This window comes from Myotis myotis, unplaced genomic scaffold (genome assembly GCF_014108235.1).
Source record: "Myotis myotis isolate mMyoMyo1 unplaced genomic scaffold, mMyoMyo1.p scaffold_m19_p_1, whole genome shotgun sequence".
NCBI classification, from domain to species: Eukaryota; Metazoa; Chordata; class Mammalia; order Chiroptera; family Vespertilionidae; genus Myotis; species Myotis myotis.
The window spans coordinates 172,521,384-172,547,804 of NW_023416313.1; the positions used below are offsets into that span (position 1 = coordinate 172,521,384).

The window sequence follows — 26,421 nt, forward strand, 5'->3', positions numbered from 1 at the left end:
GACAGAAAAGGATGCTTTACTTACTCTAAAAATTAATGTTTAAAAAACATACTATATAGATTAGTTTGCTAAGGCCGCCATAAGAACCACAGACTTGATGGCTTACACAACAGAAATTGTCTCACAGTTCTGGAAGTCTGAGGGCTCTCTGCTCCCCATGATGTCACATGCTCAGAAAATGGTGCTTTAAACCCAAATTACTTATAAATACTTATTTCCCTGGCCAAATCAGGCAAGTAAAGTTCCTAAACACAAATGTAGACAGAACTGTAGCCTGAATAGGGATACAGAAAAAATTCTGAACAGTATGGAAATGGTAGTGTCCATATTTATATACATGGAATGTTATAATATGCTGGTGTAGAACTCAGATATTCAGTACAAAAACAGCAGTTAATTTTGCAGTTGAAAGTATTTATTCATTTTAATTTTTATCAGAAAATAAATGTTTTCTTATAGAGAACCACTTACAAATGATGAAATGGAGATGTTTTAGAAAATTCAAAGACAAGAGTCCTATCACTGAACTGTAAAACAAAACTTACACTGACATCTAGTGGTAACATGCAAAAAAATCCAGGTTTTACCAAATCTTGATATCACTTTTCTTCACAAATCTTACTCCTTTTCTGATATGCCTTCTTAAACTCTTCACCAAGCATATCAATATCATCCTCTGTTTTGAATACTCCCTACAAGAAAAATATTTGTGGGTTACTTTGAATACCAGAATATTTCCCCAAATGTTTGTGAGACTAGCAAATAGAATTGAAATTTGCAGTTGTTTCTAAGATAATTAAATCTCTTTAGTAGAGTTATAAAAAAAAATGGTTATTTTCTGAAAATTACACCTTGATATGAATATTCTCAGACTGACCAGACTTCCTGATTTATCAGTTCCACTGTTGGAACTTGTCATAGGAATCTTCTATTTTATAAGTACTACTACTTGGACTGGCTGAATGGGAAGGAATTTAATGTATACTGTAGGCTACCCTGTCTTGAAACAGACCTACAATACAATTATGAGGGGTCAGGGTGAAAAGTTTGAGTTCTGCCAAACTTTGCCAAGCATGAGACTGGCTCTTGCTTCAATTCTATGGCTAATCAGCAAACATGCAATCTTGCAAGAAAGAATGAATCCAGGTTTGGATTTTAGCCATTTGAATAAGCCCTTTAAAATTCTTTAGGCTTTTATTTTGTTTTCCCTTATAGTAAGAGGCGGCTCTTTAAAACAAAATTGAACTTAAATATTTACTTATAAAGGATCCAAAGAATAATTTAGGTCATTTGGGGCCATTAGGACCTAAAGGATAAAAAGTCATTTTAGGACATCAGGTTTATTGGATTCTCCCCATCTCCACAATTATTTTCCTACAAAAATATCTAAATCCCAAGACTCTCCCAGAATCTGTAGTCTGTTTCACAGAATTTATCAATTCCATGTGGCTGTTGTCATTAATATATCATTTTGTATTCATTAATCCTATCTAAACAGATTATAAGGTCTTGAGGGCAGGCAATAATTATTCATGTTTCTCTTTCTCCTTCCTTAATTTGCATTGGGCTAAATATAAAATATTCACTTGATTCTTCCAATTGACTAAAATATCAAATGGCATAATTTCTGTATTTGAAGGATGGGAATACACAAGTCCATGTTTATGTGGCCTGTGAAACTCAGTTTATAGTCACAGTGTATCTCAGATGTACGTGAAATTAGCTAAAAATTTTAAAAACTAGTTACTAGTGCCTAGTGATAACACAACCTCCTACTATAGAGCAGATCTGTCATAGACTCAGTTCAAGCGTGTGCCTGTCACTGGTATTACTGATTACAAGGTTTTCCTGTTGCAAAGTATCACAATTGCTTTATAGTAGTTTAGTTTTGTAACACCTACACTGAACGGTGAGAAAAGAATCTCTAAACCTTAAATTCAATACATTTAGCTCATACTTCTAAAACTGTTCCAAGACCAGCTCTCATTTTGGAGATAGTCAATGAGTGGCTAAAATCTCACTACTACTTGGTAATAGCAAAAAGTGAGCAAAACCCAGGACCTTGTAATCCTAATACATGTTTTTTTTTCCCCACCAGTAGATGTCATGAGGCTTACACTTTGAGTTAAATCTCACTTACTTTAGGGAGATATCCTAGTAATTTTGTAGCATGTTCTTGGAGAAGTTTTAGTCTTTCTTCTTCAATAATGGCATTAATACGTCCTTGCCTACTTTGCTGTAACTGCCATTCTTCCAGTTCATGTTGCTGGAAATGTAAATAAAATTTTATTAATTGTCACACAATACATTAATCTTAAAGAAGTTGTCAAAACTACTCTTGCAGTGAATTAGATAAAAGTGATGAACTATTTATTGATACTAATTTCAAAAGAGATTAGGTGATGTACAGGGTGGGGCAAAAGTAGGTTTATAGTTCATATGGAAAATGATACAGCAATTAATACATAATAATATAAGAATTGTGTTTTGTGTATTCACAACTGTAAACCTACTTTTGCCCCACCCTGCATATATATCATATATATTATATATATATCTTTTACAGTAATTATTCCTTAAAAGTTATAAGAACAATACAAGGTGGAGCAAAAGTAGGTTTACAATTGTTCATATGGGAAATTCAATAATAAATGATACAAGAATAAACTTGCACATACAACTGTAAGCCTACTTTTGCCCCACTCTGGTTATGACTGGGATTTTAGGAGGCAAGTACACATTTTCAAGACAATGTCTTCATTGCCAAGGAAGAAATGTTCAAAGTGATTTCCTAATTAATTCAACAAATATTTGGCAGGTGCTGAAGGCAGGTTCAGTGTCTGACAAAAAAAAAAAAAAAAAAAAAAAGGATACAACAGAATAGGGATATCTGAAAGAAGTATTTCCATATATTAAATTTTAAAAAGCCTGTATGAAGTATAAAAATAGCATCAAGAGTTCTGAATACTCAACCACACCAAAATTCTGTGCTATATGATGTGGAAGAGATGTCTGGCTTTAATAAGTTTTAGGGCTTAAAAGAACTCTTAAGGAAATATATCCAAAAAATCCTGGGAAGGATGTTAAAAGGCAGTACTGAAATAGTGATGAATTCCTACCAAGAATTACTTTAGTTAAAGTAGTATTATTAATGCAAAGCTTTTCTTTGAAATAACTAGTTTACAAGGGTCACTATTTCTTCGGACCACTCCTTGTCAAAGTCATGGAAACAAGAAAGGAAGAAAATTATGTATCATATATGATTAATAGCTATCATCTGGCACATAAAAGGTTCTCAGTTAACTGTTTACTGGATGAATACATGAGCTGATTGCTGTTAAATAATAACCAAAAAAAACCCACCCCCAAAAACATTTTTTCTTACTTTGTCTGCAAGGAACTGGTTGTGACGCTCTTCAATAAGTTTTTCCACAGCCCTCCCGTGTTCTAGTTGCTTCATTCTTCGTTTGTGAGCATTCATTAATTCTATTCGATCATCCTCAGCAAGTTTAGCTAACATAGCTTTTCTAAAGGTCTCCTCTTCCTCTTTTGCAGCCTGTAGTACTAGTTCCTTCAAAGCCATTTGTTCTGTAAAATTTTGCTTTAACTCCTTTTGCTTTCTCAACTTCTCTTCTGCTTCTTCCTAAAAACCATTTATATATAGAAGTTAATTCAGTAACTGTTTCTTTAAAGCAGATTTCTCAAGAAAGGGTAGAATAGTTTGATTAAGCTTAGTGTTACAATGTGAAATAGAATTGAGAAATTAAGCCTTTTCAAGATAACACTTTGCACTATTTTAATACTGTTTGGATAAAGGGCAGGTTACGTTTGAATTGCCTTCTATTACTTGTTTTTAAATTTTAATTTGTATATATTGACCATCTTGTTTCTGGACTCAGAATTAACACATAACTACTTTGAAAAGAGCTGATATAAAAACTTTTTTTGCTCACCTAAGTTTATTAAATCTGTGTTCTGTGAAATTTGTACCAACTATGAATGATTCTAGAATCTTGCATGAAACTATTGTTAAAATCATTGATAAGTACTTTTCAGAACAATAATCCAGCAATGACAACCAGAAGTTTTTCAGGGAAATTAAAATTTACTAGGAAGAGTTAAAAAGTCCTTTTCTATAAACTTTAATTTTTCCAGCATTTTATTATGAAAAATTTCAAACATAACCAAAAAAATATGAAGAATTTTATAGTGATCATTCACATACCTTACACCTGGATTCTACTAATAATTGCTTCATCACTTGATCTGTTCAGTTAGGACTAATGCAAAATTTAAGTCCTTCTCTAATCTAACCAACCGTGCCCAATTATTACACAAGCTCTTGGTAGTACAGTATCCTGAAGGCATTCAAAGTAACACAAATGTTTTTTAAAAGGAGTGGGTTTTAAGTGAGCCAATCTGCAGTATCAGTTATAGCAACTTTGATCATTATATTGTGTATTCAACCTCTTCACTTAACCCTATTTATCCCCCTTTTCAAATCCTACCTCCTCCATAAAGTCTTTTCTAATCACTCTAATTCATATTTCTTTTTTGGGGACTCAGATACCATTTAACTTTTCCATCATTCATCATTTAATTTTACTTCATATGTACATGCCTTATCTCCCCACTAAAAATAAATTCCTAGTAGGCAATCTTATTTTTCTTTGAGCTACTATTTTCTTTATCAGTTTATCCATTGGTGTACTCTTAGATATTATTTCCATATCTTGGCTATGTAAGGCTGCAAACTGGACATCCAAAAGCAAAAACTGAACCTTGACCTAAGTCTCACACCTTATGCAAAAAAATAACTGAAAATGGATCACTGACTTATAAATACAAACATCTAAAACTTTTAGGAGAATAATTTTTCAGGATCTAGGGAAAGACTTCCTAGAATTAATACCAAAACTACAATCCATAAAAACAGAAATTGATAAATTGGGCTTCGTAGAAATCGAAAACGTTTGCTCAGAGAAAGATGCTGTTAAGAGGATGAAAAGACAAGCTAATGATGAGAAGATATTTGTAACAAGGACTGGTATCTAGAATATATAAAGAACTCTCAAACTTCTACAATAAATGAATAAACAGCCCAATTAGAAAATCGGCAAATCATCTTGACTTGAGATTAAGTTTGTTGGTACTGTTTTTCAATGCTACGTCCTGTGGTTTTCTGACTATTCTCTACATTAATGAGAAGGGGTGTTGAAATCTTCAATTATATGGATTTGTTTAGTTCTCCTTTTGGTTTTGTATTCTGAAGTTTTAGGTTCATACACACTTAGGACTAGTACATCCTCCAGATGAGTTAACCCTGTTATATTGATTTCCACTCCAACTTGCTTTTGAGTAGTGTCTGCATGGTATATCCTTTTCAGTCCTTTTGCTTTTAAACTATATGTGTCTTCATGTTTAAGTTGTGTTTCTTATAGACTACATAGTTGCATGATGCTTCTTACATAGTTTGTGAACTGCTGCCGGAGTCTAGCTTTGTCCATCCAGCCTGAAAATTACCTTTTAATTGTAGTGCTTATACCATTTACATATGAGGTAATTATCAACATCACTGGGTTTAAATCTATCTACTGATTCAATTCAAAATGATATTATTCTCTGTGTCAATCATTCTTTCAATTTCCAACTTACTTTTAGTTTCCTCTTTTGGATTTCAGCTTGTTCTTCTTGGTATAATTCTTGTCGCACTTGTTCTAAATCTTCACGTTGCTGCAGCATTTGTCCCAATTTCTCAATCAGCTTTTAAAACAAAACAAAACCAAACAAAGCAAAAAATAATCAGACATTTACAGGTACCAAATCCTATAACACATACCTCAGAATTTCTCCAGCGATAAAAAAGTGGTTATTTTAATACCATATTCTGAAGCTGTAGCCTTTTTTCTTCATTTTCTTGAACTTTTGCCATCCGATCTTCTTCTCTTTGTTGCTGCAAGTTGGCAAACTCTATGATTTTTCTGTTCTCTTCTTCCATTTCCTCACGTTTCTTTTCTCTCCAGAGAGCCTGCTCTTTCTGAAACTCTTCTATATACCTTCGAGTTGCATTCTTTTTTTCTAACTTTTGTTGTCTTTCTCTAAAATGCAATAGTGAGCGCAGTTTTATAGTAAAAAATAAGAAAATATCAAAAATATGTGTAATTTTGTTCAATCAATAATCTGGGAAAAATGTATAGTGTGTTCATTCATTCATGCAACAAAACATTTTGAGTGACTATTTGCCACTATCTATATGATGGGTATGTTTTTTCTGAGTAACATACTATGTCTCTTCTCTAACCTACTAATGAAGTTTTATGCATCACATTTCAAAAACGCTACAACCTGTTAACATCTGCTTCACAGCACTCTACACTTCAGCTGTCACCAAGGAAATTCATCTGAAAACAAGTCCTCTGACATACGATATGGGCATATTTAATAAAAACAAGGGTTATTCATTGTCACTTAATAAGCATTTATTAATTACCAGATAATTGTCATGCCAAGAGATAAATAAAAGCTGGTCTCAATTTATGTGATAACATTAATGAGGATTTACTGTGTTTAGACCCTCTCTTTCGTTGCTTTACCTCTTCAAGCCTGAGATTAATGTAAATGTTTAAGCAGATAAAATTGGATTAACTTACAATTGATCTTCTTCATAGATTTTCCTAACGATTTCATCAATCATGAGTTTCTCTTTCAGCAACTGCTCATAAGCTTCCTGCTTTTTTCTCTCTTGTTCTTCAAGTTGTTTCTCTAAGTCAATATAGTACTGTGTTTTTACTTTATTCCGTCTCTCTTCTGCAGCATTCTCTTCTTTTATTACTCTCTCCTGTTCTTCCATCATGATTTTCACTATTTCAGCATCACGTTTCTGTTATGAAAACAAAATTCATCTTCTATTTTCAAATCTGAGCAGTGTGATAGAATATTATAAAGCCTGTTACATAAAATATTCTCACCTGTGTACGTAAAAAGCTAAGGTAAGTCACTGTCACCTGAAGGGTTTGAACGATGAGTCAAACCGTAAAGAGGCTTTCCTATTCAAGTAGTTCTCTCAGGGCAAAACATAATAAGGATAGTAATATAACTCCACATTTGAAAAGCAGTAAATAAAATTAGATGTTCTCTATTAGTAATGTGACAATGTAACTGCAAAACAATAGCCATCTTTTTCTTCTATTTAATGGTGGCAATTTTAACAATTTTTAGCTCTATTGTGTATGTGGAGGGGAAAAAAAGTGGTTCTATGGAAAGTAACTTCACAGGGTGATCTGAACATAGATTCCTAACTGGGGAGGTCATAGTTGATAGTCATGCCCTAGGCTTGTAACTTTTTAGTAAAAGGTTTATCTTTGCCTTAAGTGAACTCTGTCCATTGTTTCTGTTCATCTCTAGGTTAACATACCTTTGAAATAAGGCAGTAACCACCCTCAACAGAGCACGTAATCTCATTAGTACCCTTTAATCCAATCTCCACTCTGCTTTCTTCCACCTCCACATAATCTTCCTTATGTTCATCACTCTTTAATTTCAAATGCATAAAAGAAGCTACAAAACTTATTTCCTGGAGCATTTGAGATCTTGCTCCCCAGCATATGTCATCAGTTTGGCTCAAATAAACTCTTAAGAAATCCTCAGGTTTGGACATTTCTTACGTTGAGTATCAGCTGATATTTAGAGTAAGGATAGCACAGGCACACCTGGAGATATTGCGGGTTCAGTTCAAACCACCACAATAAAGGAATATTGCCATAAAGTGACTTGTAATTTTTTTTGCTGGTGAAGGGTCCTGCCTTCAATTTCTAAAAAAAATAAAGTATCTGTGGAGTAGGAGGAAGGGAAATGCAGTAAAAAAAGGTATGCCTGCCTGTACTATCTTCTTCATACAGGGCTGCTATTAATAACTCTGAGCAACTCTTAAGTTTCTCCCAGACTAAACTTTCTTTCCTGCCACCTGCCTTTTAAGTCTCTCTTTTTAAAAATCTATTAAAGGTCCTTTGTAATCATTATAACTTAAAAGGGTCACATGTCACTGTTGTCTGTTTTCTGCAGCTTAGACCTCAGTCACTCAAGACCATCCTTCTGAGTATTGTTTCTTGAATGGGTTAAAACCCTTATTTGTTTTGAGCATTTTAAAATCATTTAACAAAAATTTTAAGTTAAATATAATTGGGGCAGTTTTAAAAATTATCCTTCACTATTATGATCACAATAGTTAGATGCTAGAATGGTTAGCCACATGAAACATACAAGATCAAAATGTGAATGCTAAATGCCATTCCTGATCTAACTGATGTCTTTAACATATACAGTACGCTGTTAATCTGACTTAATCAAAATTCTTTCTTTGCTTCTGTTCGTGGGGTTTTTTGAAAAAATATTTTTATTGATTTCAGAGAGGAAGGAGAGGTAGAGATAGAAACACCAATGATGAGAGAGAATCATCGACTGGCTGCCTCCTGCCTGCCTCCTACTGGGGATTGAGCCTGCAACTCAGGCATGTGCCCTGACTGGAATTGAACTGTGACTTCTGGTCCTAGGTCGACACTCAACCCCTGAGCCACACTGGCAGGGCTTTTATTTTTTTTTAAACATCAATATAAGAGAGACACATCAATTGGCTACCTCCCACATGCGCCCTGATGCTCTAACCCAGGGGTGGGCAAACTTTTTGACTCGAGGGCCACAATGGGTTCTTAAACTGGACCGGAGGGCCAGAACAAAAGCATGGATGGAGTGTTTGTGTGAACTAATGTAAATTCAAAGTAAACATCGTTACATAAAAGGGTATGGTCTTTTTTTTTTTTTTTTAGTTTTATTCATTTCAAACGGGCCGGATCTGGCCCGCGGGCCGTAGTTTGCCCACGGCTGCTCTAACCTCTGAGGCAAACCAGCTAGGGCTGCTTCTGTTTTCTTAGCACATGTTGTGCTAGGTTCTTCAGAAAAAATAAATATGGCAGAAACATGTATTACATATTACCATAGAGGAATATGCAAATTGTCCGGGGCACCGTCACAGTAACAGTAATGACCTAACAGCAGGCTGACAGGCTGCGTGGGGCGACAAGGCCAGCAGGGGGTTAGTGAGGGATGACCAAACGACTGAATAGCAGGCTGCACGGGGAGACCAGGCCTGCAGAGGGTGGGCCAGTAAGGGGTGACCAGGCCAGTGGGGGGCGGGGGGGCAGTTAGGGGTGACCAGGCTGGCAGGTGGGGCCAGTTCGGGGTAACCAGGCCAGCAGGGGGGGGCAGTAAGGGCAACCGGGCCAGTGGGGACAGCAGTTAGGGGCAACCAGGCCAGCAGGGAGGGACAGTTGGGGGCAACCAGGCCGTCGGGGGGGGGGCAGTTAGGGTCGATCAGGCTGGCAGGCAGGTGAGCAGTTAGGAGACAGCAGTCCCGGATTGTGAGAGGTATCCCGGATTGGAGAGGGTGCAGGTGGGCTGAGGAAACCCGCCCCTCCCCCCACTGCACAAATTTTGTGCACCAGGGCTCTAGTACACTTCTATAAAGACTTCTCATTTCACAGATAAGAAAACTAAGGCTTAGAAAGACTGAACCAAAACTAGCACCTAGATATCCTGACACCTAGTCAAGTCCTAAGAGTATTTGACTTTAATTTTTATGGATCTGTTTTATTTAGAAAATAGCTATTGTTTCATGTATCAGACAAAATGTTTACAATTGCCTTGAATAACCTCAATTATAAGGTAATTAAAACTGTAAACTGATGGTCAAATAGCACAGTGTTTATAATCTACTTTACTTTTGAAAGGGTGGAATAGAACTGTATGACTTAGGAAATGAAGGCTCCTCACGCTCTCCTATCATCACTGTTACAGCATGCTGTATAACCCTTCAGATGTTTCCTAAACTGACATACATGCACACATACCACTATGGTCAACATCTATCCTGTTTTAAAAATATCCTCACTTCATATATTTATTAATTTTAGAGAGGAAGGGAGGGAGAGAGAGAAACATTGATGTAAGAGTGAAACATTGATTGGTTGCCTCCTGTATTTGCCTTGACTAGGGACTGAACCCACAACCAAGATATGTGTCCCAACTGCGACTTGAACCTGAAACCCTTTTGGTGTATGTGATGATGCTCCAACCGAGCCACCTGGCCGAGGCAGTGTCTATTTTCATTTGATGCCTATACTGTACTGTTCCAGTTAAATATTTTAATATCACCCCTCTAATTGTGTGTATGAGTATGTGTGTGTGTGTGTTGCTATATACAACACATACATGTATGTATATATACATGTTGATGTCCACATACATACGTTCCAGGTCTTTTTAAATAAAAATGGTCTGTGATATGTATTATTCTCCAACTTGATTTTGCTTCAACTTTCTCTTTTTCCTTTTAACCTAAAATATATTCAGTCTAGCTTTAAAAGCCAAAATATTTACCTCTATCTCTTTCTCTTTAATAGCTGTACAACAAGCATGTCAAACTCAAAGGCTAACACGGGCCAAATAAACAAGGTTTAAGTTTATGTGGCTGCAAAAAACACAAAAGCTTCCATTTTCATAGAAATGTAGGTTTATTTCAATAGAGACATGCTGAATACAGAGGGCTGAAATAAATGAGTAATCGTTAAAATAATAGAACATTTTAATAAAAATTATTTTTTCTTGAACATTAACTTACCAGACACTGAATAACTGTACAAATTAATAAGCGTAACACAAATAAACCTATTTTTCTTGTTCTCTGAAAGTGAAGTATTTCCTGTTGCACACACCAAACAAGTCAGTCCAAGACTAATGACGCAGCAATCGGCTGCTAAAATGTTCGCTGCTAGTATTAGTGGAGAGAAATGGGGCACCGGCGTGTAAGGGAAATGAATGCAACACGATTAGAGTCATCAGTCCTTAGTAAAAGCTGCAGTTCCTTATTAATAATTATGTATAACAGGATATTGTAAAAATTAAGTTATGAAATTTTTATTAAAACGTTTTTACATACCGTTATATTGGCTCAGCCGCAAAAATATTCATTGTGGGCTGCAGGCGGCCCGTTTGACATGCTTGTCGTACTACATCTTTTGAAAGAGATCTAGGAGAGGGAACTCTACCACCAAAATGCTCTACACCTTAATAGAGAGCGCAATGAGAGGAGGGAAACGTAGAGGCTGTGTAATGTTGAACAGACCCTTCCATCTGTGTCTGGCCTTTCTTTGTGACAGTGAGAGCTCAGTGAGTGTTAACTCAGTAAACTCGATATTTTCTATTGATGAGTGTGTTTGAAACTCCTTTGCCCAAGAGTAACTCTTGCCCTGAACTTGGCAGGATGTCAGGACTTAGAAAAGGGGTAAAATAGAGGGAAACATGATAAGACGAGATTGCTGTTTATAAAACAGCAAAGTTTACCTAAAATTATAAAGTGTTTTATTTTTTAGAACATTTTAAAAATGAAAAATTAATAACACAATGTAAATTATACTAACAACTGTATTGGTTTGTCAAAGAATAATTGGTTAGAGACCATAAAGAATGCTGGGAGTTTTTGAATAGAACCATTCATTCTAAGTAGCAACCTAATCCTTTATGTCTCTGAAAGGCTCTAGTATTAAATTAAACAAGGTTCAATATTAAATAATCCATGATTTCCTATACTTTAAAGATCTGAAAAGTAAAAAGTATTTAAGAAATCTAGCACTGTAAATTCTTTCTAATATGTAACAATTTTCAAAAAATTGTTATTTTAATGAACCTAAAAATACAGAGAGCATAATGGATAGAAAATGCTTACCATTTGTTCATATTTAATGGCATCCTTTTCAGCAATCTGAGCTGCTCTTTCTTTATTCATGTAAGCTGCTTTTAATTTCTTCTCCAATTCTCTGAGCTCAATACTGTTTTAAAAACAAACAGAAATTTAAGTTTGAGGATGATTACCATAAACAACCTATATCTGAAATTTAAAACAATTTTTACCTAAATGTGTAAAATATATTTACATTATTATTTAAATACTACAGGCCCAATGCATGAAATTCGTGCAAGGGCCTTGGCCCCTGCTCCCACCTGCCGCTGCGGCCGGGGGCCTCTGCCGCCTCTGACTCAGCCTCCGGCCGCTGTGGCTTTGTCCAGAATGAAGGACGTCTAGTCCAATTAGCATATTACGCTTTTATTATTATAGATTTTGAAAAAATACCGTTCTTCATACAAAGAAAAATCATAATCATGTGAAATGGGACACTATAATTAATTTTATACACAGAACAACCTTTTATTTCCAATAATCATCACTAAAAATCTTTTTGCCAACTCCTGACTTAGAGAAGGTGCTTTGTCAATATTGGTTAAAATTTCTGTCCAGCTACTAATACTTAAAGAATAACTACAGTAGAGGGGTTTAAACCTAAGCAAGTTATTTAAATTTTGTTCCTTGGTTTTGCTCTATGTACTAGTAAAAGGGTTAAAATGGGAATTAAATTAATGTGTACAAAGAGCTTAGAAAAGCACCTGTTACACAGTAAACACTCTATAAGCAGGAATTATTCTTGATAGTGATTATGAAGAGGGAGTGACAATGGAAAGTTTGCTTCACCTCTCTGGGCTTTTCTTATCTGTTAAAACCTGGAAACTGGTCTCAGATAATCTCTGAATTATTTTGAATCCATAATTTTCTTAACCTTAGTGAAAGCAATATGCTATACAAAATTTTTTTATGTTAATGTGCCAGTCATAATTCTGAATATGACAGAACTAGAGGCCCAGTGCACAAATTCGTGCACAGATGAGGTCCAGCTGGCCCGGCCCCAATTGGGGCAGATTGGGGCTGGGCCTGTAGGGAGGAGGAGATAGCTGGAGGTTGGCTGCCGACTGGGGGAAGGGGCCGCAGGCAATTGGCCAACGGGCCCCACCCCCAATTGGGGGGAGCAATTGGGGAGGGGGGCAGCTGTGGGGACGGGCTGTGGGCAGTGGGCCGGCCAGCCCTTCCTCCAAATGGGGTGGGGGGGCTGATCGGGGACCAGCGGCCTGGGGGAGGGTCCATGGGTGGTTGGCTGGCTGGCCTTGCCCGTGATGGGGGTGGGGGGGGCTGATTTGGGGTGGGGCTGGGCGGGGGGGGGGGGGAAGGGCCACACAGGGGGTTGGCTGGCCCACTGCCCTCGATCTGCTGGTTCGCTGGCCACAGTGGGCATCATAGCGACCAGTCAGTCTGGTCATTAGAGCGTTCTGGTCACTGGCTTTTTATATATATAGACATGAGAATTCTGAGTTGGAAGGGTCCTTAGTTGTCACCTAAATGTATATCTTAATACAAGTACCCCATACCTACAAAGAGATAATCAAAGGGGTAAGGGAAGAAAGATATTCCTGGTGTTATGGTGTGTCCTCTTGCCCTTACTGCTGGAGGTGCAAATGTATACAAAACTATATTGCTCTTCTTTCATAAAAAGAATATTATAAATTAGGATTACGTTTCTAGGTTAGTCTATATATTTTACTCTACTAAGAGGCTGATATATACTTGCAAGGTTGTTGTTTTTTTTAGTTGGACATTGGTTGTGAACCAGTGTACAAACCCAATCGCAATTCATAATTGCCTCTACAAAAAAATGTGCATCAATGTGCAAATAAATGACCTTTACCTGAAGGACAAATGCACACATTTCCACTGGATATATACCTAGGAGTGAAATTTATGAGTCACAGGGTAGACTATATTCAAATTTAGTAGATAATGCTGGTTTTCCAATTGTTTATAGATTTACACTCATTAATAGTACCTAAGTGCTCTCACTGCTACCCATCCTTAGTAACACTTTTTAGTCTAGTCATTCTTTTACATTTTAACCACTCTTGTGGGTGTCTAATACATCACTGGGGTTTAAGTTATGCTTCCCTAGTACTAATGGAACTGAGACCTGTTCAATACATTGTAATTTATATATATCTTCTGTGGAGTTCTTATTCAACACTTTTGCCCTTTTTTATACTGGATTGTCTACTTCTTACTGTTGCTTAAAAGTTCTTTATATATTATGGATATAAGTCTCTTGTTGGTTATATACATTATAATTATCTCCTTCCAGTCTATGGTTACTCTCATAGTGGTTTCTTTGGATGAAGAGATGTATTCTAATTCACCAATTACTTTCTTCATTGTCAATGACTTCTGTGTCATGTTTTAAGAAATGCTGCTCACCACAGAGACACAAAGATATCCTATATAATCCTATATAATAAAACCCTAATATGCAAATTGACCGACTGGCAGAATGACTGGTTGCTATGACACACACTGACCACCAGGGGGCAGACACTAAACACAGGCGCTGCCCCCTGGTGGTCAGTGTGGCTCAGACAGAAGCTAGGCTCACGGCTGGTGAGTGCAGTGGCGGTGGCAGGAACCTCTCTTGCCTCTGCGGCAGTGCTAAGGATGTCCGACTAACGTCCCCCGAGGCCTCCGGACTGTGAGAGGGCGCAGGCCAGGCTGAGGGACCCCGAGTGCATGAATTTCATGCACCAGGCCTGTAGTTTTCTTGTATCAGTCTCTCAAAGTTCTGTCATTTCACCATTCACTTTTAGACTACAATTCTTCAGGGAATGCTTTTTGTATGTGGTTTGAGGCAGAAACCAAGTTCATTTTCTTCCATGCAGATATACAACTGATCCAGTCCATTTTATAAAAATGTCTTTACTGCTCTGCAGTGTTAGTTTTTTCATAAAGTAAGTGTGCATACATGCATGGATCTGCTTTTGGATTTCTCTATCCCATCCTTCTTCAGCTGGGGTTCCATAAGAGAATCAGGCCTCACAGAAAATGTAATGATTTGTGTTTTTAATTTTCTCAAAGATGGTATATAGGTGGCATTATTTTAGATCCATAGGAGTTCATTCATTACATAGAATGGATGCCTAGGTCATTATGGCCTAAATTTTCTGGTTGAGAAGAGGTGCTCCATTCTATTCCATTGATCCATTTGTTTATCCTGTGCTAAAGCCACACTATCTTAATTATTGTAGCTTTAAAATAAGTACTCATATCCTGGAGAAGTCCCCAGTTCTGATCTTGAAGATTATCTTAGGAGCCTGCCAGTCAAGATGGCAGAGTAGATAAACATTGTGCTCACCTTCTCCCATGATATCAAAATTACAGCTAAATTACAGAACAACCATAACTGAGAATCACCAGAAAACAAGCTGAACAGAATTCCTATAACTAAGGATATAAAGAAGAAGCCATGTCAAGACTGGTAGGAAGGGTGGAGACATGGAAAGGGCAGGTCCCAAGCACAGTGAGGTGATTAAGAATTGAGAGGGCCTGGCTGGTGTGGCTCAGTGGTTGAGCATCAACCTATGTACCAGGAGGTCACAGTTCGGTTCCTGGTCAGGGCACATGCCCAGGTTGAAGGCTCAGCTCTCAGTAGAAGCATGCAGGGGGCAGCCAATTGATGTTTCTCTTTCATTGATGTTTCTATCTCTCTCTCTCTCTCTCCCCCTTCCCCTCTCTCTAAAGTCAATAAAAACATATTTCTAAAAAAGAATAAACTACCTAGAAATAAATTTACCCAAGGAGGTAAAATACCTGTGCTTGGGAAACTGTAAGATGCTGAGCAAAGAAATTAAAGAAGACACAAACAAATAAAAGGATATACTGTGCTCATGGATAGTAAGAATTAACATTAAAACGTCTATACTACCCAAAGCAATCTACAAATTCAATGCAATCCCCACCAAAATACCAATGGCATTTTTCCATAGAGCTAGAACAAATAATCTAAAATGTATATGGAACTGCAAAGGACACCAAATATCTAAATCATATTGAGCAACATTGGAGGTAACAAGCTACTTAAAATCAAACTATACTACAAGGCTACAGTAATCAAAACAGCATGGTACTAGCATAAAGACAGACACCTAGAACAATGGTACAGAATATACAGAGAGCCCTAAAATAAACCAACATCTATGTGGTGAATTAATCTGACTAAGAGGCAAGAATAGTCAATGGGTAAAGACAGTTTCTTCAATAAACAGTGATGAAAATAGGGCAGATACATGAAAAAAAAAAAAAAAGAAAGAAAGAAATGATCACTTTTTACACCATATACAATAAACTCAAAATGGATTAAAGACTTAAATATAAGACCCAAAACCATAAAACTCCTAGAAGAACACATAAGCAGTAAAGTTTCTGACGTCACTCTTAGCAATATTTTTTTGGATATGTCTCCCTGGGAAAGGAAAACAAACAAACAAAAATAAACAAATGGGACATCAACTAAAAAGTTTTTGCACAGCAAAGAGAACCAACAGCAACATAAAAAGGCAGCCTAGTGAATGGGAGAAGATTTTCGCCAATGATACATCTGATAAGCAGTTAAAATAAAAAATAATAATGTAACTCATACAATTTAATATAAAGTAATTTGATTAAAAATAGGCAGAGAACCTGAATTGACTTTTCTCCAAAGAAGACATACAGATGGCCAACAGACATAAAAAGGTGCTCAACATCACTAATTCTCAGGAAAATGCAAGTTAAAACCAAAATGCAATCACCTCACACCTGTCAGAATGACTATCATCAATAAATCAACAAACAACACTGGCGAGGATGTAGAAAAAAGGGAACCCTGGGCACTTTTGGCAGAATTAAAAATTGATGCAGCCACTCTGGTTGGTGTGGCTCAGTTGATTTGGCATTGTCCCAGGCACCAAAGGAACAAGATAAAGATGCCCACTTTCTCCATTCCTGTTCGATATAGTACTGAAAGTGCTAGCCATAGCAATCAGACAAGAAGAAGATATAAAAGGCATCCAAATTGGAAAAGAAGTAAAACTGTCCTTATTTAGAGATGACATAATACTATACATAGAAAACCCCAAAGACTCCATCAAAAACCTACTAGAGCTAATAAATGAATTTGGCAATGTAGCAGGATACAAAATTAACACCCAGAAATCTATGGCCTTTTTATACACCAATAATGAACCCACAGAAAGAGAAACGAAAAAAACAATCCCATTTACCACAGTACCAAAAAAATTAAGATACCTAGGAATAAACTTAACTAAGGACGTAAAAGACCTGTACTCGGAAAACTTCAGAACATTGAAAAAAGAGATAGAGGAAGACAAACAAATGGAGGAACATACCATGTTCGTGGATTGGTAGAACCAACATCATTAAAATGTCCATACTACCCAAAGCAATCTACAGATTCAATGCAATCCCCATTAAAATACCAATAGCATATTTCAAAGATCTAGAACAAACTCTCCAAAAATTCATCTGGAATAAAAAAAAAGACTCTGAATAGCTGTAGCAATCTTGAGAAAGAAGAACAAAGTTGGAGGGATCACAATACCAGATATCAAGCTATATTGCCAAGCCAAAAATGCCGGTACTGGCACAAGAACAGACATATAGACCAATGAAACAGAACAGAGAACCCAGAAATCGACCCAAGCCATTATGCTCAATTAATATTTGACAAAGGAGGCAAGAGCATACAATGGAGACAAGACAGTCTCTTTAATAAATGGTTCTGGGAAATTTGGACAGACACATGCAAAAAAATGAAACTAGACCACCAACTTACACCATAGACAAAAACAAACTCAAAATGGCTAAAGGACTTGAATGTAAGACGGGAAAACAAAAATTCTACAAGACTCCATAGACAGTACAATAGCAGACATATGTCATAGCGATATCTTTACAGACACAGCCCCTAGGGCAGTGGTCGGCAAACTGTGGCTTGGCAAACCACGGCTCGTGAGCCACATGTGGCTCTTTGGCCCCTTGAGTGTGGCTCTCCCACAAAATACCGACTTCTGCGCATGGGCCACGAAGTTTCAATCGCACTGTACGTGCGCACCCACACGTGGTATTTTGTGGAAGTCCCACACTCAAGGGGCTAAAGAGCCGCATGTGGCTCATGAGCCGGGGTTTGCTGACCACGGCCCTAGGACAATGGAGACTAAGGAGAAAATAAACAAATGGGACTACATCAAAATAAAAAGCTTCTGCACAGCAAAAGAAACCATCAGCAAAACAAGAAAGCCCACTGCATGGAAGAACATATTTGCCAATGATATTTCCAATAAGGGTTTAATTTCTAAAATTTACAGAGAACTCATACAACTTAACAAAAGGAAGATAAACGATCCAATCAAAAAATGGTCAAAGGATCTAAATAGACACTTTTCGAAAGAGGACATACAAAAGGCCCAGAGACATATGAAAACATGCTCAAAGTCACTAATCATCTGAGAGATGCAAATCAAAACAACAATGAGATACCATCTCACATCTGTCAGAATGACTATCATCAACAAATCAACAAATGACAAGTGCTGGTGAGGATGTGGAGAAAAAGGAACCCTCCTTCACTGCTGGTGGGAATGCAGACTGGTGCAACCACTGTGGAGAACAGTATGGAGTTTCCTGAAAAAGTTAAAAATGGAACTCCCATTTGACCAGTAATCCCACTTCTAGGAATATATCCCAAGAAAACAGAAACACCAATCAGAAAGGATATATGCACCCCTATGTTCATAGCAGCACAATTTACAATAGCTAAGATTTGGAAACAGCTTAAGTGCCCATCAGCAGATGAGTGGGTTAAAAAACTGTGGTACATCCACACAATGAAATACTATGCTGCTATTAAAAAGGAGGAACTTTTACCATTTGCAACAGCATGGATGGAACTGGAGAGCATTATGCTAAGCGAAATAAGCCAGTCGGAGAAAGATAAAGATCACATGATCTCACTCATATGTGGGATATAATGATCAACATAATTTGATGAACAAGAATAGATCGATCTAGAGACAAATGGTTTAGGTGTTTGGGGGGGTATTTAGAGAGAAACCAAAGGACTTGTATGCATGTATATTAGCATAACCAATGGACATAGATACTGGGGCGGTGGGGGCTTGCCCTAACTGGGAAAGGATGGAGGAGGGGGTCAATTGGGAAAAAAGGAGACATATGTAAAACTTTAGACAATAATAAATAAATAAATAAATAACTGACAAAATAAATTGTCTTATAAATATTTTCTTGGATAAAAAAAATGACGTGTTCAAAATCAAAAGTCTCATGAATTCTGAACTTATTTTCTAAATAAATTTCAATTTTTTAAAATTTACCCTGCATTTAAAAAATTAATTTATTTTAAATGTAAGCAGCTGAATCTTAACATAGGTAACTTTGGGTTATTTTGGATACATTTTAAGTACCACAGCAAACATTTTCTTAGACTTGCCAGTTTGCAAGTGAACATACTCATTAGGAAAATGGTCTATTTCTGCATGTCAGTCAAAATTTTACCATGGCTTATGCACAAAATAAGACATTTTTAGCAGTTTTGAATTGATGAGAGGCAGCTTACTCTATTTGAAAGAATGCTCAACTGAATTACTTTTGACTTAAATCAGAAGAAATTTTTCACAAGGTATAGAATTTTAGATGGACTATTATTTTCTTTCATCCCTTTCAATGCACTGTCTTCCAGTTTCTACTGTTGCTGCTGAAAATTCAGTCATACTTTTTATTGTTGCTCCTTTGAAATCTTTCTTGTGTGGCTACTTTTGTTATTTTTGTTTTCTCTACTGTTGGATTTCAAAAGTTTGACTATGATGAATATGAGTGTAGTTTTCATTATATACTAGAGGGCTGGTGCATGAAATTCGTGCATGGGTAAGGTCCCTAGGCCTGGCTGGCGATCAGGGCCAATCTACGGGGAGACCGGTGGGGTGATTAGGGGGCCCCCACTCGCCCCTGCCTTGGCCAGCCTGGTGCCGCCCACTTGCCGCCCCCCCCTCCCCCCGCCCCTGCCGCCAGTTGGGGCCTGCAGGCTGGGGGCAGCTCCTATGTTAAACATCTGCCCCCTGGTGGTCAGTGTGTATCATAGCAACTAGTCGTTCCACTGGTTGTTCTGCTGTTTGGTCAATTTGCATAATAGGGTTTTATATAGATAGACTGAATTTTAACCTGTAGCTTTATGTCTTTTATCATTTTTGGAAATCCTTGGCCACTACCTCTTCAAATACTGTTCTGCATCTTCCTCTTTCATGTCTCCTACCAGGACTAAAATTATACATCTGTGAGAACTTTTCACTATATCCCATATCTCTTTGAAGTTCTGTAGTATATTTTTCTATCCTTTTTCTCTCTGTGCTTTTATATTCTAGATATTTTCCACTAACCTGCTAACACTTTATCTCTTCATCTGTTTCAATCAAATAACATCTAATTGAATTCTTATTATTGAAGTAAAACATACACTAGAGTGCACAAATATGAAACATACAACTTGTAGAATGATGTCAAACACCTGGCCATCTGCTTATTAGCCAAGCTCTGCTTCACTTAACTCTCACTCATAGTTTTGGAATCAGCAGGCTTCAAACTCCCAGCTCACCATTCTGGTTTCCTTCCTCTCCAGATCTCACTGTTACGCTTCCTCCAGACAGTCTCTTATCAGAGGGAGCATTTACCTGCATCACCTCGTCTACAATTGCTAGACGTGGGAAGCTCCTCTCTTTAAATCTTTTATTAGTAAATTAGACAAGAATGTCACATAATAGAAAACCATGAGTGATAGCTTATCATGATTTGAGAATTAAGGTACAAAAAGATAGTTTCAGACTAGAACAATATGGAGGCATTAGCAGTAATTTTAAATCATTTTTTAATAATAACCCTTTAGAGAATTTAAAAGTTGTGGACCTAAAAAAAAAATATACATGGGTTTATTTGCCAAACATATAATTTTAATGAGGTTCAAAACCCCTGAAACTCATTCATGGGTCCTATCATATTCTACAGAAACTCTCTCAGTTAAGATAAAACACAACAATTATCAAAGTACATTTCCAATATATTCAACTATATAAGTACATGGGCATTTAGTTAGCTCTGAGTTTTAATCAAAAAGGGTGACAGATACCCCTAAAAAGCAACTCAATTTTAGACAAGAAACATATTCTAGACCAGTGATGGCGAACCTTTTGAGCTCGGCGTGTCAGCATTTTGAAAAACCCTAACTTAACTCTGGTGCCGTGTCACATATAGAAATTTTTTGATATCTGCAACCATAGTAAAACAAAGACTTATATTTTTGATATTTATTTTATATATTTAAATGCCATTTAACAAAAAAAAATCAACCAAAAAAATGAGTTTGCGTGTCACCTCTGACACGCGTGTCATAGGTTCACCATCACTTTCTAGAACAATGTGGTTAACAATCCCACTATTAGTGGTACTACCCAGTACACTGGAGAAAGTGCAATGATACCAAAAAAGAAATTGTGGTGGCAATATTTTGTTAAGAAATACCAATAATCTAAATTAGATTTACAGAAGAGAACCTAGAAGGTGAACAAATGAAGGAATGAAGGATATCTAGCTTACAGAAGAAAACATTTAGTGGCTTCATAAATATGAAAGGATGTCCTCAAGAAAAACTAATCCCCTCCCCCCCTCCATCAGATAGCAAAACTGATATAAGCACATGAAAGTTACAGGGAAATCAACTTTGAGACATCAAGGGGAAAAGGTTATTCAAAGTTAGGGGTGAATGAAAAATTAATTTCCTATCACAGTCACTAGAGGTGTTGATCACAAATGACCAACTGCTTTCCAGAAATACTGTAGGAAGTTTATATAGGAGTATAAAATTAAATGAGATATCACCCAAAGTTCTCTTAAGAGTAGGATTCTATGAGTCTATTTTTTTTTTTAATAATAGGTCATTTAAAAAATTAGGTTTAGAGGAAAGAGCAGAGGGAATTGATTTTTTCCCCACCTTAAATATTAACACTTTACTTCTAGGAATACAGCTTCTTTTCTCAAATGTATGTATAGGATATAAAGCAGTAAGTATTTCCAGGCAAAATGTTAACTAACTGCAATGATATAATGAAATAAATTTCACTCTCAGGTACTAAACATTACATAAAAGTTTACAGAGAAAGACTAACTACATGAAATTTATAGAAACCAAGATACCTGTTTTCTTTTACTTGTTGCCTCATCTTTTCATCCTTCAGACTTTCGTGTTTTAGTTTTGCCAGTTCCACAGCCAATTTTTCTTCTTGTTCAAACTGGAGTTCCCTCAATCTTTTGTTTTCTTCTGCCTGAATAAAAACAAAACAAAACAAAGCACATAACTTTAGTTATCTTCCAGAATCAGATTTTTTTCATTAAGGCTGAATTTACTTGTTTATAACAGAAAACTGCAAGTGCCTTCAGAGCAACAATTATTTATGTTTTATTTTAAAGTACCAACTATTATCTAAATAAATAATTGTCCAAATACTTTATCATGGAAAATTTCAAACATCACCAATAGTAAGAAAAATATTAAAACACACCCTCAGGCAGCCATCATTCATCTTCAATGATTAGCAATATTTTACTAACCTTTTTTCTCTACTCTTCCATGTCACTTACATTTTCCTTTGTTCTTTTTTTTTCCTGGTGTATTTTAAAACAAATCCTAGATATGTTATTACCATGTATATAATTGAGTAGTGATCTCTACCTATAAGAATTTCTTCCTATATAACAATTAACATGTGTAAAAAAATTAACAGTAATTCCTTAGTAAGGTCTAATACCTTGTGTAAATTCAGGTTTCCCTAATTGTTTCAAAGATGTTTTTTTTTTTTTTGGTTTGTTCAAATGAAAATCCAAACAAGGGCCATATATTGCATCTTGTTATTATTTCTCTTGAGTCTTTTATTCTGCAAGTCACCCCCACATATACACTTTTTCCTTCAAAGCCATTATAAAGACCCCATCAAGATAAAGATAATTTTAAAAAGAGAAGTCAAAAACTAAAAAAAAAAAAAAAAAAAAAAAAGAAAAGAAATTTAAAAAACAACATAGGCAGACACCAATGGAAGTGGCTCAGGCACCAGTTCTATTCTCTGATTTTAACTATCTCCATTTCCAGAACTGTATTTTAGGGCACCAAATAACCTAGCTGATGAGGGAAATTTCTTTACAGAGGAATTTTAGCTAAATGTGACAAGAATAACAAAATCAGAAATCAGTGTTTTGCAACCCCCTAATGAAAAAAAAAATTCATTGATGAAACCATAGATGAAAGTTTAATGGGGATCTTTACAGTGGAGGGACCAGGCTGTCTCATTAAACCCACTGATCAACATTAGCATCACTGAAAATGAAACAACCAGTCATCATGTGCCTGCTGATGGGATACAATGTCAAGGAGAGCATCATCTATGGAGTAACTGCCGAAGAGTTGTATACAAATCTAATCATGCCTTTAAAGCTAACTTCCATTTAGAGAAAATATAAAAGACTAGAGGCCCGTGCACATTGAAAGTAAATTAATTAGAAGGTGGCCGGTGGGGCAGGACTGGGCGAGACGGGCCAGACATGCCCTGGAGCCAACCTCCCGCAGTCCCTCCCTGACTGACAGCACCTGGGGCAGTGCGGGGTTCAAAGGGTGTATGTGGAGTGAGCAGGGTCCCTCCGGCAGGTGGGGTCCCTCGGCCTGGCCTGTGGGGATCGGGCCAAAACTGGCAGTCCGACAACCCCCGAGGGGTCCTGGGGTGCGAGAGGACACTCTGCAACAGCTTCTGCTTTGAGTGTCTGTCCCCTGGTGGTCAGTGCACGTCATAGCTACCAGCCAGTCAGCTGGTCGCTTAGCCTTTTATATATATAGATAAAAGTACAAATTAAAAACAACAAAGAGGAAGTAAACAGATAAATTCAGAATGTGGGATATTGTATACAACAACTGGCCTAGTTAATAACAATCGAGAAACATGAAGTTAAAAAAATTAAGGAGCCCTGGTTAGAGCGTCAGCCCACACAAGAGGGTCACAAGTTTGATTCGGCGTCAAAGACAAGTACCTGGATTGGGGGTTTGCTTCCCGCCCTGGTCGGAGTGTGCTGGAGGCCACAGGTCATGTCTCTCTCTGTCTTCCTCCCTCCCTCTCTCCCACTCTGTCTTAAAAAGTCAATGGGAAAAATATCTTCCAGGGAGAATTAACCAACAACAATAAAAAATTAAGGATGATGGAAGCGCTGTCTTAGATTAAGAGGGACCAAACAGCCAAATATACTGCATGAGCCTTGTTTAGATCCTGATTAAAACAAACCAACTGAAAATGCAGATTCCTGACATAATCACAGAAACCTGCTTATGACATGATACCTGGAAGTTATTGATAATTCTACTGGGTGAAGATAGTGGCATTATGTAAGAAAATATTTTATAAAATGCCTACTGAAGTATGCAGGAGATAGCTGATAGGATATTTGGGATTATCTTTAAAGAAAAATAAGAATAAAAAGAATAAGAAAAAAATCTAAACCCAGAGATCTTGCTTAGGGTTAAAAAAAAATCATGTCTAAGTTTCTGGAATTTGGAACTTAGAGAGATGGTTACTACTTTTAATTTTTTTTTTTTTTAAAGCTTGCTTTCGCCACTTCCCATAATGTCCTACAAAATGTTGAACATAAAATAGGCACTCAAAAAATACTGAAATATCAGGATACTTTTTTCACATTTATGAGAACTCATTTCTTTTCTTATTGGCTTCCCTTTTTCTACCACCCTCATCCCTTTAAATATTTAGAAATTTCCACTGGAAAATTATCTCTGTATTTTAGGAGATATAAATTGTACCCGAATTTTTCAAAGCAGTATTTAAAAATACAAGTAAATTCATACCTAATGTGTAAGTGTTAATTTTCTGCCTCTTAATAGTACACGTTTAATCTCAGTAAGTTCAAAAGGTATTAAATGTTTGTCTCTATAATTTTATGGAAGGCAACAGAATTGTACTTATGTGAACAAAACTATGGACATTAGTAATTATGGATATCATATTTATGAAAAAAACACCTGAGTGCTAACTTTGTTCCAGGCACTATCACAAGGGCTTTGCGTGTATTAACTCATTAATCATTAAAACTATCATACAAAGTAGGTACTATTATTATTCCCATTTTGTAAGTGAGGCATAAAAATTAAAAGCAACCCACCCAAGTTTCCACAACTAATATACAGGAGTCCTAGGATTCAAAGACACATAGTCTAGCTCCAAAAACCCAGCTCTGAACCAATACACTGGGCTGACTTACATTGAGGCATCCTATGTCTGATGCTGTTGTCTCTCTACTCAGTTCCAGTATGAGCGGTTAGCTTTCATCATTTCCAAGGAGAAAACGAAGGGGGAAAAAATGATGTCAGAATGAATAATAAAATTTACCTTTTGAATGGCCTCTTCCATATCCAACTCAAATTGTTCATCCTGTAATAACCTGAGGAATCTCTTGTGATCAGCTCGATCATCATTTTCATTCCGCACAATTTGGTCCCTGATTTGAGACTCTATCTTATTTAGAGCCTTGAGGTGCAACATTTTGTGGTAGTTTTTATCTACTAATTGCTGGTGCCTTTCATTGAAGCTCAAAGTTCTCCCTTTGGAAGCCTATAATACAAAAATTTTAAAAATATATAAAAGTATGTATATTTTGGTGTTGCAAAATCTAATTTTTTAAAATATATTTATGTAAGCCTCAGGAACAAATGATACAAAGATAGGTAACAGTAATAATAAAAAAAGGTTGGGGGGGGGGGGCTTTGGCTTCCTTCTTAAATTCAGAGAAATAATAAAAGCGTAAATGTGCTATAAATCTATCAAAGAAGCAGGTACTATTATTCCCCACTTCATAGATGAGGGGTCAAAAGTAAAAGCGACTTTACAAGGTTCTTCAGTTAATAGCTGTACTAGGATTCAAAGACCTGCGGTTGAGCTCTGTAACCCAGCTCTTTACCACTTCGCAGGGAATTCTTCCTCTCCTCGTCCTCCTTCCTTACCCCCCCACACCCGTCGTCCTTCCCTTCCCCCCTCTCGACCTCGTCCCCTCCCCCAGCTTGGCCATAAAGCGCTGTTCTCATGCCTGTAGGTGTCCCTAATACAGATTTAATAGGTCAACCCACTGCTACTTATATGGGAAGTAAGATTTATACCGGGCAGGTCTAATAGTGTCGGGAAAGTGCAACATAAGCTGGAAGCTACCGCGCACCTGAACGCAAATGCCACTTTCCCACTAATTCTCAGGCTGGGCATTTCAAACCCTTTTTCAGAAGCAGGCAAGCTCTAAACGACAACTCAATCAACAAATAAACAAGTAGTTTCGAGACCTCCCCACCGGCCCCACCCGCTCACCATCTTGGCGGACGAAAATCCCTGGCTTCAGGGAGCCAACACCCACTCCTGCAAACGCAAACACCCGCTGTGCTCTCTGGTGTTTACGTGGTTCCCACAGCAACGGCCCAACCTGACCAAGGCGCGGCCTCCCATTGGACAAGTAAGACCCAATCAGCTGTGAGGTTCTTGGGAGGCGCGGCTCCTATAGGTCCTAAGGGAGCGGGC

The 26,421-nt window shown here is 37.1% G+C and overlaps 1 protein-coding gene across 2 annotated transcripts; it reads right to left on the bottom strand.

Moving 5' to 3' along the window:
• Nucleotides 1-397: 397 nt before the first annotated feature.
• MNS1 (meiosis specific nuclear structural 1) lies at nucleotides 398-26,301 on the bottom strand. 2 transcript variants are annotated; one of them, XM_036302349.1, is made up of 10 exons: nucleotides 26,215-26,301; nucleotides 25,252-25,473; nucleotides 22,010-22,137; nucleotides 11,777-11,879; nucleotides 6,651-6,880; nucleotides 5,882-6,098; nucleotides 5,656-5,763; nucleotides 3,386-3,643; nucleotides 2,141-2,266; nucleotides 398-692 (listed from the first exon to the last, which is right to left on the bottom strand). In XM_036302349.1, the coding sequence occupies exons 1-10, from the start codon at nucleotides 26,215-26,217 to the stop codon at nucleotides 600-602; spliced, it is 1,488 nt and encodes a 495-aa protein (XP_036158242.1). In that variant the 5' UTR covers nucleotides 26,218-26,301; the 3' UTR covers nucleotides 398-599. The 2 variants fall into 2 exon arrangements, with proteins under 2 accessions (XP_036158242.1, XP_036158252.1); XM_036302359.1 differs by lacking the exon at nucleotides 26,215-26,301 and adding an exon at nucleotides 26,072-26,204.
• Nucleotides 26,302-26,421: the final 120 nt, after the last annotated feature.

Excerpts from the sequence above, each read along its gene's own strand:
- MNS1 (XM_036302349.1), bottom strand. Across the intron at positions 6,881-11,776 it reads CCATTAAATATGAACAAATG|AAACGTGATGCTGAAATAGT; the intron begins GTAAGCATTTTC and ends TTTTCATAACAG. Across the intron at positions 693-2,140 it reads TACTAGGATATCTCCCTAAA|GGAGTATTCAAAACAGAGGA; the intron begins GTAAGTGAGATT and ends TTTTTCTTGTAG.